We start from the raw sequence: 18,416 nt of genomic DNA on the forward strand, positions 1-18,416 counted from the left end.
CTGGGGCACTGGAAGCTTCTTGTTTTGGGTGTTTCTGCTTGGTATTTACATAGAAATGAGATGGAGCCTGAGTTGTGTTCACGGAGCAGAAAAGCTGAAGACAACATTTCCAAAAACATCTTCAGCAGGGTAAGTTTTGCTTTCTCACCAAGGGCTGACCCACTTGGCTTTCACCACTGTGGCATTTATTAAAACAGCATTAGTGCTCTGCTCCCTGTTGATCACATCCAATATACCACGAGGGGAGCCAGAATGCCCCATGGTGGGAGAGCAGCAGAGGCCAGAGCTCATCCCACACTGGGTTCATCCCCGTCCCACGCACGAGGGCAGAGTCTGGCATGGGGGCTGAGCTCATCCTCCAGCCCTGCAGAGGTCAAGGGGAAGAAGCTGCGAGTCAGCAGGGAGGTCTTGGAAGCAGGGTGGGACATGGGGGGATAAATTCCAGCCCCTGTTTCTTGGTGAGCCTTTCATGGGCACATGAACCTGCCCACACCCTGTGCTGCCCCGGGCTGGACACAGGGATTTCTCCAAGGGCGATGCAGAGCTGGCTCACGGGCTATTGGCTCTGCCATGGGGAGCTGTGGGAAGGGAGGAGCTGCAGGGCTGGTTTGTTTTCCTGTGATTCCAGATGTCCATCCAGCTGGGCTGAGTTGCCACCATGGCAAGGTCCTCCCAGCCAAGTTATAGAGACCCATCAGGGGTCCAGGGGAACTGGGAGCCCTGCAGAAGTCCAGGAGCATTGGGACAACACTCAAGCATCTGGTGGGACTTTTGGGGTGTTCCTGTGCAGGGCCAGGACTGGGATTTGATGATCCTTGTGGGTCCCTTCCCAGCCAGGATATTCCACGATTCTATGAACCTCACAGAGAAAAAGGAGAGGATGATGTGATTTCTCCTAAATCCCAGTTTCCTAAAATTGTGAGAGAGGGTTTTCCGTCCCTGGAAGGGATGATGGAGGAGCATGTCTAGCCACATCTCCACACCCTGCTCTTTGTGTGAGTTCACATATTTTAAGGAAGGTGGCAGTTGAGGAAGGACTGATGCTGCATTTTGGGAAACTGCACTTTGCTCTTACCTTCTTCTAAAATCAACCCACTCTTGTGAGAGGGTTTCACAGGTGTGGTATGGGATTATTTTCCTGCTCCTCCCTGAGCTGCTTCTCACTGATTTCCTTCAAGAAGGGCCTGGCTGCCTTTTTGTTCCATCTCCAGAGATCCCAGACACTGTGAGAGATCCCAAGCAAATTGCATACCCACAGATGGTAAATAGCCTCCTTTCCAGACATCCGTGTGGCCACACTAATCAGTGGATGGAATAAAGGTATGCAAAGGTGCTTCAGGAAAGAGAGCAGACAAAACCTTCTTGAAGCTCCAAACTCCACCCATTTGGAGACTCAGGTTTGAGGAAATTTCTATGATTTGCAATATGAGGGAGGGAAACAAAGCCCAGGCAGTGCAGCATGAATTATGCATGGAGTTTATTGAAGGTACAGCTGAAAGTCTGGAGTAAGCGAAGGGTAATAACTCTGTTCACTTACACATGAAAAGCTTTAACTCCGTCTATTGCACACAGGAAAAACAACACATGCATTTAACTACAGAAATATAAGGTGCTCGGTGGGGTGTAATTAAAATCTGCTCTACCAAACACAGTGTAGCAACCTGGACCAATTTGCATAAGCATTCCCAACCCTCTTGTAAACAGGAAAAATTGGATTTTCTGCTGTCATTAAAGAAGTAAATTACAGCTTCAGCTTTGTCTTGGACAATTAAATTGTGGCTTCTTTCTCTGAAGTTGGGATGACCAGATTTTTCAACCTTTTGCAATAGCTGCATTAAAAGTCTCTGCTGGAAAGGGGTCAAGCAGGGCAGGGTGACTGAAAAGCCAAGATGATGAGTGGAGACAGGGGTGGTCTCTGAAATTAAAATCTCACCTGGCTGGGGGGGACAGGGGGGGCAGGGGGGAGTTTCCCCCAAGAAAGACATCAGGGAGAGGGTGGGTTTTATCAGGCTAAGGGTTCAGGCAGAGCGACGTGCTAGCGCATGGTTGTGTGATCCCTGTGGCTGTCAGAGGGAGGGGGAATACTGTTTTATTGCAGAAATGCTGATTATTACAAAACCTGCCGTCTCGGGCCGGCCGCTCTCTACCGGCTCGTCCTGACGACGCGCACGGCTGTGCTGAACCTGTTCCCGCAGACCCCCGGTGCCCCGGGGATCAGCACGGCGCCGGGCCCGCACTGCTCCACGCCCGCGCACACCACGCTGCCCAGGCTGCCCAGGCTGCCCAGGTTGCCCAGGTTGCCCATCCCGGCGGCGCACTGCCCCCCGTCCACGCCGGTGAGCACCTCCCTGCCCACGCAGCTGACCGCGCTGCGGGCCCCGAATCCCGCCCCGACCTTGGGCACACAATCCACGCTGCGGGTGCTGAACGCGGCGTTGCCGAAGGACGAGACCATGCCCAGCCCCGCGCCGGCCCCTCCGCTCTTCACGGTGCATTTGCCTCCGATTCCAGACAGGGACCGGCACTCCCCGACCGTGCCCCCGCCGCTGACCACGGCTGCGGGAGAGAAACACGCTCGGTCACGCCCGGAGCAGCCAAAACCCGGCTCAAAAGGAGCGTTGCGAACTTAAAGAGCTTGTAAGGAAATCAAGACGGGGCTCATTAACTCACCTACGCTCACAGGGTTGCCGGTGCATATCCTGTCAAGGAAAGAAACGCGTCAGACATGTATTTAGGGACATATTCCTCAAATTCACGAGCAAACAGAGCCCAGCTACTGCCTCCTTAGAAACCTGACGTCCTTCAGCTCGTTAGGGGCAGCCTGCTGAGAGATGCTTGCCCACCAAAGCACTGCAGGGTTGAGTCCCTAATGCCATGGTCTTACTAATATCCCATCCTCTTTTTGGATGGGAGTGTGATCCCCTCTGCACCGAGTGGGAGGGAAAAGGGGCCCTGCTCCCCTCTGCAGCCCCGGGTGCAGCATTTGTTTCTCCTCCCCCCGTCTTTTGCTGATCATCCTTACAAGGTGCATCCAGGGCTGCTCCTACCTGCTCTCTTCTCCCTCCAGCAGCGTCCTGTATGTGGCAATCTCAATGTCCAGGGCCAGCTTGACATTGAGCAGCTCCTGGTAGTCCCTGAGCAGACAGGCCATCTTGTCCTTGGCCTGCTGCAGGGCTGTCTGCAGGTCAACCAGCTTCTGCCGGGCATCCTTGAGGGCGCAGTCTCCTCGTTGCTCGGCATCACAGATTGCTGTCTGCAGGGCTGAGATCTGGGGACAGCCACAGGACGACATCCCCACAAAGCTTCAGTCAAGTAAGGTAAAGCCTATCCAGTCCCATCTCCTGCCATGGGCAGGGACATCCTCCACTAGCCTGGGCTGCTCCAAACCACATCTAGCCTGGCCTTGGACACTTCCAGGCACAATTCCTCTGGGCAAGAGGGCAGCCAAGGATGATATTAAGGGGTATCTCCACAGTGTTGCTCATACATTCCTCAGCCAAGAAATGCCAGAGAGACAAGATTTAGGCTGGATTTGGGGTGGCCAAGCCATTTGGGATGAAGGGAATGGGATCTGTTTGCTACAGCCTGGTGGGAGCTCACTTATTCTGGTACCGCCAAACCCATGAACTTCTTATTTGCAAAGTGAGAAATAAATCTGCTTTTCTGTGTGCATGAGCAGCAGATGAGAAGTTACAATAGACCTAATCTGGGGCAGGGGGTTCTTTGCAGCCCCACAGGGTGGGAGCTGGTAGGACAATGCCCTTTGATGGAGGAGCTGCACTCCCAGGTGGATCCATCCCTTGGTCCTACCTGTTTCTTCACATTGTCCGACTCACACTGCAGCTTCTGGATCATCCTGTTGAGCTCGGCAATCTCACTCTGGTTGTTCTTCAGGTCATCACAGAACTTGCCCCGGCTGCTGTGGAGTTCCTCCAGCTGTTGCATGGGAAGGGGATGATGTCAATGCACCCAAATCCCTCTTCCCAGGCCCCCCACCTCCCCGGAAAGTTGGAAATCTCTGAAGCTGCACCAGGGTCAGTGTTCCCTGGGCACCACCCAGACATGGCCTCAGCCCGGGTAAGGTGAGAGTCTCAGGGGGTCCTGGACTTGCTGATCTTGGAGCCCTTTTCCAGCCTTAGGGTTCTATGGTTTTCCCTTTGGGAAGTAATGATGCTCCTCAGAGCGCATGAAGGGGGCATCTCTAAACACTCTGATCTGCTCTGTGTGTACCAAAATGTCTCAAACCACACTTTTAAGGTTGGTTTGTGTTTGGGGTTTTTTTTGGTACAACTTTCTTAAGCAAAACTGAAGCCAATACACAGCGTGAGGCGGGTTAAAGCTGCATCATGGAGGATGGGAATGGTCTCAGGAATGGTCTGTCAAAGAAATTTGTGGAATACTCACCCTGGTTTGGTAGAAAGCCTCCACCTCGGCCTTGCTCTTCTGGGCAATCTCCTCATAGCAGCACTCCACGCTTTTGATGATGCCCTCCATGTCCAGGTCCCGGCTGTTGTCCATTTGCACGATGACAGAGGTGTCACACAGCTGACAGTCCAGCTGAGCCCTCTCCTGCAGGACCAGAGCATCAGTTCCATTCCCTCACCCAGCCCCAGCCAGGCCAGCAGCAACCCCAGCAAGGGGGGTCTGGTTGGAGGAGGTTCTCCTCTGAACTCCCAGCATGGGGTTTTCCACTTGGGCAACTTGTGTCCAGCAACACCTGGCAGCTGGGACCTGTTTTGGTGGCACAACAAGGGATGGCTGCATGCAGTTCCCTAAGGGAGGGTGGGGAGTTCTGGTGAAACAAGCCACTTCTGCATTCCTGGCTGTGCCAGTGCTTTCCTGGATTGGGAATCCTCATGTTCTTTGAGCCCCACTGACCCCTGCTGAGGGGGTTTAGCTCAAAAAGGTGTCCACGCAAAGTGTTCCCTGTGTGTTTTGTTAAAAATTGTGGAATTTTAAACAGAAGTGTTATTTTCATAAAAATATTTTGACATTTTGACCACTGTAAAAAAAGAAAAAAAAAAAAAAAGGGCTAGAAACATTTGGCCAGCCCAGGGATGGTTTGGATTAGAATTTGAGAGGTTTTCAGGCAAAGGATCCCTCCCCTTGTGAGCAGCAATGTAGCAACCAAGACTAAATAATGCCTTCCCAAAGTAGGCGTGACAGCGTTGTTGTCAAATACATCAAAAAGACAACGAGTTTCGGGCTGCAATTCTGGGATTTTCAGAAAAGACACTTTTCCTTGCACTCTTGGTGTAAGACTCAGGCGGGGAGGGCAGGAGATGATGCCTCAGCCCAGGGAGCAGATCGGGCCAGGAGCTCTTACCTCGGCATAGATGCACTTCAGGAACTCCAGCTGCTGTCTCAGGAGGCCCACCCTCACCTCCAGCTCCTCCTTGGTCAGGTAGAGACAATCCACATCCTGGAGAGATACCAGAATTTGGTGAAAAGAGGTGAAGGAAAGACTGTGGCAAATCCCAGGTTTTCTTTAGATTAGGAGAAAACTCCACCATTCCTAGCCCTTAGCACTATGTGGGTTTGGGCTTCACGTGCTGAGTAACTCAGGGAGGCCCTCCAGATTCCTTGGGTAGCCTCAATTTTGGGGCATCACGCTGTGCCATGGTGTCAGGACTCCCCACTTCTCCCACTGACCCGAACCCAGGGTTTGCCCACCCTTATCTGGCCCTGGCTCACCTTCTTGAGCACCACGAACTCGTTCTCTGCTGCCGTGCGCTTGTTGATCTCATCTTCATACCTGCAGGAAAGCAGAGCAGGGGGGTGCTGAGCCCTGGGGGTCCCATCTCCATCACCCAACCATCCACTGCAGACTGTGGGAAATGAGATTTCACTTTCCACCTCATTTTTTATCTTTTTTTTTTTTTTTTTTTTTTTTTTTGCTTCTTTGCTGTTTTTTACCCCCTCACTGGGTTTTACTCAGCAGTTTTAGCCATGCCAGTGCTTTGGGGGCTGGAGTCAGAGGACAGAAAATCCAGCCAAACCAGCAGAAATGCAAAGCTGGAGGCTTGGGTTGCTGCTTCCAGCCCTTCTGCTTTGTGAGATGTTTTTCCAGAGCATCCAGGACTGTGCTCAGAGTGTTTATGGAGAGACTGGCCAAAATGCTCCAGGGGAAGTTCAGGAGCTTGAGCAAACTGTGAAACTCCAGGGTGCAGTGGGGAGCAAAGTCAGGGCATAATGAGTCAGTAATTGGGACCTGCAAGAACTTTCACAAGATGCTGATTCTGTGAGTTGGACCTGCTCAGTAGTGGCTCAGCAAGAAAAAACACCTCAGATGGTGAACTCTGGGGAAAGTTGATCCAGTGACCTCATTTGTGGCTTAGCAGAGCACATGGGGAGATATTAAGGAGCATCTACAGCTTAGATTAAAAAAAAAAATAAATTCCCACATTCCCTCTGGGAAGAGAGAATGAATCCCAGCATGATGTGGGTAAAAGAGTGGGGTGGAGAAAATTGGCTGAGGGTTTTGTTTGTTTTGTGGGAATGGATGGCACTGGGGAAAACACAGGAACAGGTGGTGGGGGAGATTTGATATGGCAAACCACATGGGTTTGCAGGAAGCAAAGAAAGAGTGGTTTCCAATCCTGCTCCCTAAGGAAACTGGGCTTCAAAACGTCTCCCAGTCCATCTCCAGTGCAGGAAATTCACCCACTACTGCAGTGCCTTGCCCTGTGCCCCAGTTTGTTGATCCATCCAGTGCAATTTCCTTAGATTCACACTCAGGGACACCACCCAGGCCAGCAACATCCTCCTCTGCAGCTTCCCTGTGTGTGACTTACTTGCACTTGAACTCCTGCACCAGGTCCCGCAGGCACCGCTCCTCATTCTCCAACCGCTCTCGCTCCCCCATCACACACTCCAGCTGCTTCCTCAGGTTGCAGATGAAGTTTTCAAACACAGGCTCCAAGTTTCTCCGGGATGCTGGGAGCACATACTGCTGCAGCAGCTCCCACTTGGTGGTCAGCACCTTGTTCTGCTGCTCCAGCAGCCGCACCTGGGCAGGGAAGAGATGGGAGGGTCAGGCTCTCCTGTCCCAGGGTTTCTGTACTTCCCAAGGGGAAAAGTGAAAATCGGATCAGAATTGCAAATGGTCAGGTGCTGCTGTTGAGTGGCACCAGCATCTTCTCTGAGTTAAACTGGTCCCACCCAGGACTCGAATCTCAGGCTGAGCAACATCAGTGCCTTCATTCTGTGTGGGGGCCAAGCCTGGGTTCAGCCAACGCTTGCTCAGCCAGACACCTCCACTCCTGCCCCAGAACTGGATCCTCGGCCCAGGGCAGTAACAAGTCTTTCTCAGCACTAAAAGCTCCATCCAGGACCTCATTTGGATGTATCTGATTTAAACTCCAATCGTGGATACTTATCATGCCTTTACACTTCTAGATTAAAGGGCTCTCTAGGAGTTTGATGGGTCATGAATAAGTCATTTTACAAATGGGAAGAAGCAGGAGTTGCTGCTCCTGGGTGGGTTCAGTTTTTCCGGTTGCAGAACAACTCTCCAGGAAAATCAAGATCAGATCAGACAGAGCAGATTTTCTTTGCTGTTTGAAAAATTCTTTCCCATAACAGCTCTCTAAACAGCCATGAAAACTCTTACATGTAGTCAAGAAAACAATGATAAATTACATCTTTTTAGGAAATCACCAAATAATTTTGTTCATAGAGTGGAGGGACAAAGAAATTAAAATAGTTCCTCCCATTTTAATTAAATTCATCCTTCCACATCACCTTCATGAAACACAAATTATTTTAAGAATGCAGAAGTCCTTTCGAGTTTATAGACTTGTGAGAACAACACATAGGACAATGGACAGGTAGTTCTGAGCATCTGGAGGGTCCTGATGATATATCCAGGGGTAAAAGGAGAAAGGAATTGGGAGCTATGGCCTTCTCTACACATAAAATTTCCTATCCTTCAGAGCTTCATCTCATCACTCACAGGTTTGGATTTACTATATCCCTGGAGCTGGTCCTGACCCCTTTAGCAGGTTAGCGACCATCCAAAGGTACAACACTAGCGGTGTTGTCTTGGTGAAAGGCTAAAATCCAGAGGGTGCCCAGGCCAGGACCACCATGGCTCATTAGAAAGGTTAAATACCAGGGCACCAGGAGAAATAGCTCCCCATGTTGTCTCTGGGGACACGGGGTGGGGAAAGCGGGGTCTCACCTTGTCAATGAAACAGGCAAACTGGTTGTTGAGGTTCTTGATCTGCTCCTTCTCGTGGGTCCGCACTTGGCACTCCTCGGGGTCCACGCCCACGCACAGGGGCTTGAGGAGCTCCGGGTGGATGCTGACGCCGCGAATGCCCTCGGACCTCCCTCCGCCGAGGCCGATGCCGATGCCGCCGCCGTAGCTCCCCATGGCCACGCCATCCCCCAGGCCTCTGTAGCTGCCCAGGCCCCCGAAGCTCGCACAGTTCCCAAAGCCCACGACGGTGCCGAAGCGGCCCCCGCCGTACGCGACCCCGCAGCGCCCGACGCCGGCCCCGCCGTAGACGCCGCTGCGGCAGCTGCCACCGAAGGAAATCCTCTGGCCTCGGCCCAGGTCACAGACGCTGCGGCTGCTGAAGCCACCGATCCCACACCTCCGTCCCACGGGCTGGCAGACGGAGGCCGAGCTGCTGTTGGCCCTGCCCAGGCCGCAGACGGCGGAGGCCGAGGAAAAGCCTCGTCTTCCCAGGATGGAGCCGGAGGTGTAGCACTGTCGGCTCATGGTGGCTGGGGTGGGTGGGCAGTGACGGCGACGCAAGAGAGGAGCAGGGCCTGGAAGAAGGAGATCTCCTTTAGCTCCTCTGAGGCAGAGCCCTTCTCCTTATATACATTTCAGGAGGTGCCTCAGATGCAAAAATTTAATTTATCCACTGGGTTTGGTCTGCCTGGCAGCAAGGAATGGCTTCCAACATTTTAAACCCACAGCAAACACTTCTATCTCATATGAAATAATGTGGAAATTAAAATAAACTGCTTTGCTTGCAAGCTTCTGTTTCAGGACTTATATTTTACTTAATTAATCTGCTTCCTTATTGTGTAATTATAGTTTAGCAAAATAATTCAAGGGGTTTTTATTCATGGCTTGTTTACGGTTTGGTTTCACCACAGCGTTTAATTACATTTCAGGACCTCCTGCAGAATGTCGTGGGGATGCCGCCCCTTTCAGGGTCCACGGCCAGCTCCGGGCGGGCTCTTGAGCAATGACCGCCGCTGACAGGGACAGGGAAGGCGGATCCAGCCCGGCTCGGCACTGACGTTGTTGGGAGCGCTCTCGTAAGCATTTATTCCTTCCTCTTGTGGGGATGGCTGTGGCTCTGGGAGGGAATCCGGGTGCTGACCGTCAGGATGGGGCTGGTGGCTTCCACACGGATGGAGCAGGAGCCGCGTGAGGTGGTGCCGAGGATGAGTTTGGTCATGGGGAGGATGCTCCGGGAGACTGGGGGTTCACAGAATCGTGGAGTTATGGAATGATTTGGCTCGGGAGGGACCTTAAACCTCATCTCATTCCACCCTCTGCCCTGAGCAGGGGCGCCTTCCACTGCCCCAGCTTGTTCCAAGCCTCATCCAGCTTGGCCTTGGTCGCTTCCAGGGAAGGGGCAGCCACAGCTTCTCTGGACAACCTTTGCCGCAGCCCAATGGGGCTTCCACTGCCCCTTAGCGTACCTGAAATTGAAGATAAGGCATTTCTGGGAAATGAGAGTGATTTATTACTGAGTTATGTGCCCAGGGAAAGTGCTGAATTTCAACCATGGGACTGGGGCACGCAGCAGATTCTCTGGAACAGGAGAAATAACAAAGAAGGGAAGTGTTACAAGCGGGTTGAGAAATGTCAGGTGGAGTGAAGGTTTTGCCTGGTCATCCTTTGACACACCTTTTTGACTTTAAATCCATCCAGTAGTATCTGGTAATGAGAAGGCATCGTCCCATCTTAATTAAAATTCTTAAAAAGATTTTTGAATTTGCTTGGAAACAAAGTTCCTTTTTTGCCTTAAAAAGGGGGTGTAATAACAGAAACAAGAGGAATTGCAGAGCTTGCCCTGAGAAATCTTGGCATCTTTGCTGGGGCAAAATTAACTGGTTCTGAGAGGATTCGGTGCTATTGTCAATATGAAATGCACAGGAAGTCAGGAAGAAGAATCAGGATATTTAGAATATTTTTGGAGTATTTCCTGGAAGGATCTTCCCTTTTTTTTTTTTTTTTTTTTAACAGATCTCATAATGGATTGAAATGAAAAAATTACTGTATTTAATTATAGTCATGTAGTGGTTCTGTTATAGCTATGTTGGTCTGAGTATACACAGATGCACATCTTGCAATGAGATGTACTTTCATAGAGTCGTGGAATCATGGAATGGTTTGGGTTGGAAGGGACCATAAAACTGATCTCATTCCAACTCCCTGTTGTGGCCAGAAACACCTTTCACTATCCCAGACTACTCTCATTCACAGAGAGCTGGAGAAATCAAATGAGCTTTTGGGCACCACATCCTTCATGTCCCTTCAAGGTAACCCAGGCACTGGGACCTCTTGCATGCCAGTGAAAAGAGAAAAAATATTTTGGAGATGAGTTTTATTTTGAGCCAAAGCATTGGTGCAATACCTGGAGAAGACTCTGGGTGTGTGAAGCCAAACAGGGAGCACTGCCTGGGGACAGGGCGTTCACGGGTAGGACAAAGCATCACCAAGCCCTTAGGGAGTCCAGACATGACCTTCATGAACTTTTTTAGGCTGCCACAACCATGGGCAAGCTGAAAAGAGGGAGAAGCCAGGCTCCAGTCCTGCTTTCCATGTGGCTCAGCCCTGCACAGCTGCAGGATCTGGAGCAGCTGCTGCTCCGAGCTCTGCTGCCCAGCAGAACCGCAGAGAGACTGCATCTCCTCCTCATGGCCAGAAAGACGTGGCCCTTTCCCCTTGAGGACAACAACTTTTCAGTTTTTCCAGCTGTGAGAAATCTGCATCTGGCGGGGGTCAGGTCCCAGTTATCCCCCATGTCTCTGCTCAGCCACCGTGGAGTGCCTTGTTCCACATGAGTGACACACATTTCAGGACTCTAGACCCTCCAAACCCCTGGTTTTGTTGGAAAACAGGGAAAACGCTGCTCATGGGACAATCACCCTCCACCAGCTGCAAGCCCTGAGATCCCTTCTTGTGTATGAAGAGTTGTTGGGCTGTTCCTCCACAAAAAACCTGATCTTCAACCTCTGGCTCCTGCTCCTGTCCCTGAGAAGTGGCTTTTCCAGGTGCCCAGCCTTGCACATCAGAGGAAGTCAGTCCAGGGCAGCACCTGTGGTTTGCAGCTGCTGAGCTTTCACAAAGCCGGTTCAGTCACATGGTGGAGGTTCCACCAACTTCAAAGCAGGAAGGACTCCGATGGGATTTGGGCTTCCCAAGAGAAGGTTTGCAATGGTTTTCATGCACAGGTCATCTTCCTTGAGACCTTTTCATGTGTCCTCACTTTGTCCTGGCTGGTTGTGGGTGAGATGGTGTTGGACCCAACCTTCCAAGGAGGACATGAAACTGCTTCTCTCAGGGATTCATCTTGGATTTAAACCTACAGCTTCCACCCAGGTTTACAGGGGAAACCCCTGAGCTGCTTGGCCCTAAACATTCCTTGAGCTGTGGTGGCTTTCATGAGACTTTAGAACCTTTGAGATTTACATGTGCCCAGATAAATTCATTCTGCTTAAGCACCTACTAAACTGGGACCTGCTAAGCTACCCCTGCAGACAGGGAGAGCCTGGGGACATTTCCAACCTCTTGTTGGGATTCTGGATGAAAAAAACATCCAACAGCCTCCCAAGTCTGCTTTGTCCCAGTGAGAAAAGCTCTTTTTAAGACCCTCTCCTTGAAAAACAGGGCTGTCAGGGCTGGTGCTGGTGGTGTGCTCCCTCCCGCCCTGCAGGCTCAGCAGTTTTTGTGGCTCCCTGCAGAAGGGACACAAAGTCACCATTAAAAGGGTTAATGAGGCTCCCAGGACACCTCCCACTGGTTTTGCTGGTCCTGCTCTCCAAAGCTGGCTGTTCCATCTCGTAAATGCACCTTGATTCGGTTCCCACATCAAAGCAGACAGGGATTAGTGGGGACAGGGGTAGAGATGATGGTCTGAAACTGGGAACCAGTAACCTTGCTCCACAGCCGCTCCTCACCCTCAGCCTGGGTCATCCCCGTCCATTTATGCTGCTTTGGGCAAAGAGATGGAAAAGAATTCCTGAGGTTCCTTCCAGGCCGTTCCGTGACTCCTGCCCATATGTACCGCTTGCATTTGAGGTGTTTCCAGGCACAGCCTCACCAGAACTTCACCCTTCCCTCTGCTGGACTGTGGGTGACCCCTGTGGTGCCATCACCAGTGTTGGGGTGTTGTGACAGTCTGCTCAGAGAGCAAACTGAGGGAATAGGATGCACCTGCCCTCCTGGCAGCCAGGAGGGACACCAGCTCCTGGTGGCACCAGGCCCAGCCTAGCCTGGCCAGGGAGGAGGATTGTCCTGCTTTGCTCTGGGCTGAGGCAGCCTCACCTCCATTTGGGGGGAAGATTTGGGTGCCACAATATAAGGAAGACCTAAAGATGTTGGAGAGGGTCAAAAGGAGGGACATGGGGATGGGGAAGGGTCTGGAGGGGCCACATGAAGTCAGCCTGGAGGAGGCTGAGGAAAGACTCGTCAGGGGCTGCATCTTCATCTCAAGGGGCAACTCTAATCTCTGCTCTCTGTGAGCAGGGACAGGACCCAGGGAACAGCTGGAGCTGCGTCAGGAGGGTCAGGCTGGATACTGGGAAAAGGTTCTGCCTGCAGAGGGTGGTCAGGCACTGAACAAGTTCCCTAGGGAATGGTCATGGGCACAAGTCTGCCAGAGCTCCAGGAGCCTTTGGACAGTGCTCTCAGGCACACGATTTTTGAGATTTTTGGCATGTCTTGTACAGGGTCAGGGGCTGGACTGATGATTTGGGTGTGTCCTTTCCAGCTCAGGATATTCCATGGTTCTGTAAAATGTCCCCACCAAGGTGGTGTCTCACGGGAGGACCACATGGAGCCACCTTTTGGAAGAGACAAAGAGGTTTCATACCAACCACCACAAGTGTCCACACCTTTCTTTGTAACATTCCTCCTTTGCACAGGAACTTATGAGGCATTTTGACATCATTCAGACAGCTTTGTGCCAGTGCCCAGGGCTGAGGGAACACAAGGGCTCTAAGTAATGGGGTGGGACCAGAGTGGTGGTGTCAGGATGAAAGAAAAACAGCCAGAAAGGAGCCCTGGAGAGAAGGAGCCCCCCAAAGGCAGAGGGTGCCCACTGGAAGAGTTTTTTTGCGGAGAGGTTGGCAAAAAATCTCCTATGGGGAGCGCATCAGATGTGGAAGTGGGAAAAAGGGCTGTGCTGTTTCACAGGATAGCTGTCTTGTCTCTTCTGTGGTACAGGTGGTTTTATTCAGAAAAGGTGTTCCTTCATGCACAGCGCCAACTGGGGATTCTGGAGGTGCCTTCCAGCAGCTGAGTGAAAGAGAGTGTGGGAGGAGGGAAATTCAGCCCCAGAATTTCAACTAGTTCCCATCGATATGTGTGGAAATCTGTCTGTGTGTCACGTCAGTATCTGCAGCACCACAGGGAGGAGCTGCTCAGTGCTTGAGGTAACAGAGTTAATTTTGCAAACTTTTGTTGTAGAGTTTTCTTTAAAGCAAAAGTGAAGTGGAGACAATGAACAAACATTTCATGCTGTTTGCTGGCAGCAGAGCAGAGAAGGCTGAGAATTTATCAGCAAAATGATCTCTGTGCTGAATTTAAAAGTGAAGAAGGACAAGGAGAGGTATTGGTTAAGAGAACAAAGCTTCTCACAGGCCATACAAAAACAACTCCACAGGTGAGATCACCAATAAATAAAAACAATCCCAGCGTGGGAGTCCTTTACCTAAATTCATATGACTAAAAAACAGGCACCAAGTTGAAGAGAGACACTGAATCGCCAATGAGAGAGCTTGGGATCATCAAGGAAAATATTGTTTTCTAAAGCCACCATTGCAGGAGAACCTGGAGACAGCAGGGCCCATGTAGGGTGATCCCAGAGCAGAAATTCTTATCTTCCACAGCTGCCTCAGCAAAATAAAGGAGCAAATTCGAAGCAGGAGAACTAACAATGGTGTGGTGAGCACCCATTCATTAAACTTCCCAGATGGACACTCAGATTAAGGAGATGACAGAAAGCTGAGCTTCTGGAGGATGTACCTATTACCTTAATGAATGGTTGGAGTCACTTTTGTGATTCATTTTGTCACCAACACGCAGAAACCCTCAGTGTGTCACCCCAGCTCAGCGTGTGTGCTGTGTGTGATGGTTTCTCCAATGAAATAAGTGGAGATAAAGGCAGGATTTGTCCTGGAGGAGTTGGCAACCACCTCCATCGCAGCCCTAATACTCAGGAACACCTGCTCCAATGTTCCCTAGAGCCCCAGTGCCCTGGAGCAGCCAGATGGAGCTTTGGGCTCTGCACTCTTTATTTCCCTGGCTCAGCAAAGCCTGCAGGGTTCGAACCTTCATTCCCAGAGATTAACACCCTGAATTGCCACAAAACCACACGTTCCTGGAGATGCAGCAAAGCAGCAGTCCCGGCACCTCTGGAGTGATGGTGGAGTGATGATCCCTCCCCTCACTGAGCAAGGTCATGGAATCACAGAACCACGGGATGGTTTGGCTGGAGGAGCCCTCAAAGCTCATTTCGTTCTGCCCCCTGCCATAGGCAGGGACACCTTCCACCATCCCAGATTCCTCCAAGCCTCACCCAGCCTGGCCTGGGACACCTCCAGGGAAGGGACAGCCACAGCTTCCTTTGGAGGTGCCAAGGCACACTTTGATTTCATTGCTTCTGGTGGAGATTCCTTTACTGCTTGACCCAGTCTCCTGTTTTGGGAAACTCTTCCATTCATCCCCATGCTAGCTTTGAAATCCAGCTGGGCCCCATCTGTTGGCACCAGGCTTGGGAACCTGGGCTGCAGGAAAACCCAGCGCTGAGTGACTGGAAAAGAAAGCCAAGAAACTGCAGAGAGAAATGGGAATGGAAAATCCTCCTGTGAATCCTGCCCTGGGCTGAGACCTCATGGTGGGCAGCAGGCAAAGGGGGGCGGTTCTGCCACTGCGCCCTGCTCAGGTGAGACCCCACCTGCAGAGCCTCACGGGCAGGACATGGAGCTGCTGGAGAGAGGCCACGGAGACGATTAAAGGGATGGAGCAGCTGCTGTGAGGAAAGGCTGAGAGAATTGGGATTGTTCAGCCTGGAGAAGAGAAGGCTCTGGGGTGACCTAATTGTGGCCTTCCAGTGCCTGAAGGAGTCAACAATGAACATACAGAGAGAATATGTGGAGTGCCAGGTCAAGGGGGAATGGCTTCCCACTGAAAGAAAGTGGAGATTAGGTATCAGGAAAAAAGTCTTCCTTGTGAGGGTGGGCAGGCCCTGGCACAGGGTGCCCAGAGCAGCTGTGGCTGCCCCTGGATCCCTGGCAGTGCCCAAGGCCAGGCTGGGCAGGGCTGGGAGCACCCTGGGACAGTGGGAGGTGTCCCTGCCATGGCAGGGGTGGCACTGGATGCATGTGTGGGTCAGACTGGAGAAGAAAAGGATCCAGGGAGACCTTGGAGCTCCTTCCAGTACCCAAATGGGCTCCGAGAGAGCAGGAGATGGACTTTGGACAAGGGCCTGGAATGCCAGGACAGGGGGCAGTGCCTTCCCACTGGCAGAGGGCAAGGTTTGGGAAGAAATTTCTCCTTGTCCAAGGCCAGGTTGGACAGAGTATGGAGCAGCCTGGCAGAGTGGAAGGTGCCCCTGCCTATGGCAGGGGTAGCATTAGATGATCTTTCAGGTTCCTTCCAACCCAAACCATTCCATGAATCTCTATTTCTGCCAACAAGACTCTCTGGCCATGCTCTGTTGGAGGATCAAAGAAAGCACTTTAGGTAAACCTACACTTTTGTGGGCAAACTGTGCTGAGTGGGATCTTAGAAATTCACATTTTCATTTCCAGCTCAGCACCTGGGTGATCCCAAGCTCCCTCTTCCCCCTCGGCTTGGCAGGATAGACACACTGTGGGCATTCACTGGGGGAACTCCAGGGCAATTTCTCAGAGCAGCAAACACACACCAGTGTTTGGCCTTGTTATTCCCTTTGTTCTTGTTATTATGTGGTTGATTTTTCTCCCTTAATATCCCATGGGGAAATCCACCTGCTAGGCACTGCGTGTGATCCCAGGGAGGGTGAAGCACCTGCGTCTCTTGTTCCCCATGCAGAGTGGTTTGCATGTGGAAATCCCAACGATCCAATGCCAGCTTGGTGTTCAAGGCATCCCAATAATTGCACCCCTGGTATTCCAAGCTCCTCCTTGGCTTCACCTGGAAATCATTCCATGTTTTTTTTCCTCCCGGGAGTTTTTGCAATGCTGTCACTGCTCAGCTCGGCCTCCCTGATCCTGTCTGCAGCCAGGCTGCTCCTGAAGCACAGACAGGAGGCTTTACTTTCCCTTTAATTACTGAGCAGGACAGCTGTGGCTTTCTCATCCTCATTTCATTAAGGGCTGACAAACACCTTGGGCTGTCCCCAAAACATCACTGCCACTTTGAGCAGCTCCTTTCAAGTCACTCCAAGAGCTCATGATAAAGGGGACTCGTTACTTCTGAGATTGCTGCTGGGTTTCGCATAAGTGCCTGTCCCACCCTGCGGTGTTTAGCACCTCCCTCCCACCCAAACCCCTGTCACTGCCACACACAGAGCTCTGCAGGGCAGCCTGTTGGCCACCACTCTGAATCCAGAGGTCTTGGATGCACAGTTCACTCCTTTACCCTGAATCCTCATTCTTTGACCCCAAAACTGAACAAGAACCTTGAAATCTGAAAGGTTTTTATCCTTTCTCTTCTTTCCCCTTACTTTATTCACATAGCAATTGCCAATTTAATTTTTTTCATACAAAACCACCCATTCAAGGCAGCTGGCAGAGGTCCTGTTTAATTCCTTATCCCAGATCAACATCTGGGCTCCTCCAGAACTGGAAGTGCTCTTGTGCAATAATATTCAGTAGCTGATTCCTCCTTCCTTCACGGTTCCAAGTCTCAAAGCCTGCTCTGGGCTGTGCCCTGTGATTTCTGACAGGGCCTGAATCCCAGAAATTGTCCATTTTCACTGCAATGGAGGCATCACAAACCTTGTGCCTAAAGGTTGTACAAAAGCTGCTGTCCGGAGTGAATCCCCCTCATTTGCATCACTTTTGGGGAAATGCAGAACTAATTATCTAATGGGAGTCTCCCTCCTGCAGCTACAGCCCAGATTGGGGTGGTTCAGTGCAGAAGAAACCACCAAAGCTTCCTTTAATCCCAGAAATTAATAAATCTCCCTACTGTGCTGGGCCATGCCCAGTGAGCGCCGGGTGGAGACAGAGGATTCCTCACCTGAGCCCTGAAGAACATTGGTGGTATTTTTGCTCCCGTACAGAGCCAGCCCATAAACTTTGGTGGGTAACACAGCCCAGCTCTGTCACCACCAAACCAGGCTGTGCTGAACACAAGGATGTTTCAAGGAAAAAAAAAAAAAAAAAAGGCAAATCCAACCTGCATTTCCCCATGGACAGAAAGGGAGGGATTTCTGCTCCTCAAACCAATTTCAGCAACCCCAGCTCCTGCCTGCCCCAGGGCAGCCTCCAGCTCCCAGAGCCAGGGCAGGACCGGTGACACTGGTTCACGCCGGGCTGCTTTGCATGGCTGGCTGGGGCATGGCTTCCTCTCCTTTCTTCTGAGCAGATTTGTGGAGGGTGTTGTCTGTGGTCAGGAGCTTCCTCGAGCCACCTCAGTGACACAGACCTGGAAAAAGCAGAGAGGAGGAATCACAGAATATTCTCAGTTGGAAGGGACTCAAAAGGATCACCAAGTCCAGCTTTTACAGAGATAAATCTGCTTGTCTGTGCTCTGGGAAGAGCAGATTTCCTGAGAAAGTTTCACAGTTGTAGAAAAAAAACCCTGAATCCCTTAAAATTAGGTCAGAATTTACCCTGATGTTTCGTTTGCCCACCAAAGAAATAGGTCCGATATTCCCCGTGTTCCAGGGCTGAAGAATCAAAAAAATTTGGGGATTTCCACTGAAACCACCTTAAAGGGAAGCCATGTTAAGCAGAGGAGAAAAAAGCCCTGCATGATCCCACTTTGCTTTATCCAGGGAGGTGGAGAATCCTCCCCACATGCTAAGCCCGAACCACAGGCCTGGAATATCTTTGTCCTGCCCTGATCCACACCTTCACAACTCAGATCTCTGACCAAACCTTCCCCCTCCCTCCCGTTAGTAACACTGACCACATCACAGGGAACAGCTTGCTTTGGAATAAAGCATGGATTGTGGAGCCATCTGACTGCAAGGGATGAGTGTTGGCAGGAGGAACTAATTAGGGACTAA

The 18,416-nt window shown here is 51.3% G+C and overlaps 1 protein-coding gene and 2 long non-coding RNA genes across 3 annotated transcripts in view; 2 read left to right on the forward strand and 1 right to left on the reverse strand.

Annotated features, from left to right (window-relative positions):
- The window catches only part of LOC134413821 (uncharacterized), a 23,194-nt gene continuing 4,778 nt past the window's right edge, over window positions 1–18,416 (forward strand). The window contains exons 1-2 of the long non-coding RNA XR_010026594.1: window positions 1–129; window positions 9,133–9,279. This is a non-coding gene — a long non-coding RNA (uncharacterized LOC134413821). The remainder of the gene's footprint in view (window positions 130–9,132; window positions 9,280–18,416) is intronic.
- Window positions 1,922–8,728, reverse strand: LOC134413819 (keratin, type II cytoskeletal 4-like). Its single transcript, XM_063147863.1, has 9 exons — window positions 8,183–8,728; window positions 6,795–7,009; window positions 5,695–5,755; window positions 5,327–5,422; window positions 4,405–4,569; window positions 3,811–3,936; window positions 3,048–3,268; window positions 2,671–2,699; window positions 1,922–2,556 (listed from the first exon to the last, which is right to left on the reverse strand). Exons 1-9 carry the CDS (start codon window positions 8,726–8,728, stop codon window positions 2,144–2,146), a joined length of 1,872 nt encoding a protein of 623 aa, XP_063003933.1. The 3' UTR covers window positions 1,922–2,143.
- Window positions 2,396–4,919, forward strand: LOC134413822 (uncharacterized). The gene is made up of 2 exons (XR_010026595.1): window positions 2,396–3,317; window positions 3,895–4,919. It is a non-coding gene; the product is annotated as an uncharacterized LOC134413822 (long non-coding RNA).

The sequence above is a fragment of the Melospiza melodia genome, unplaced genomic scaffold, assembly GCF_035770615.1.
Source record: "Melospiza melodia melodia isolate bMelMel2 unplaced genomic scaffold, bMelMel2.pri scaffold_51, whole genome shotgun sequence".
NCBI lineage: Eukaryota > Metazoa > Chordata > Aves > Passeriformes > Passerellidae > Melospiza > Melospiza melodia.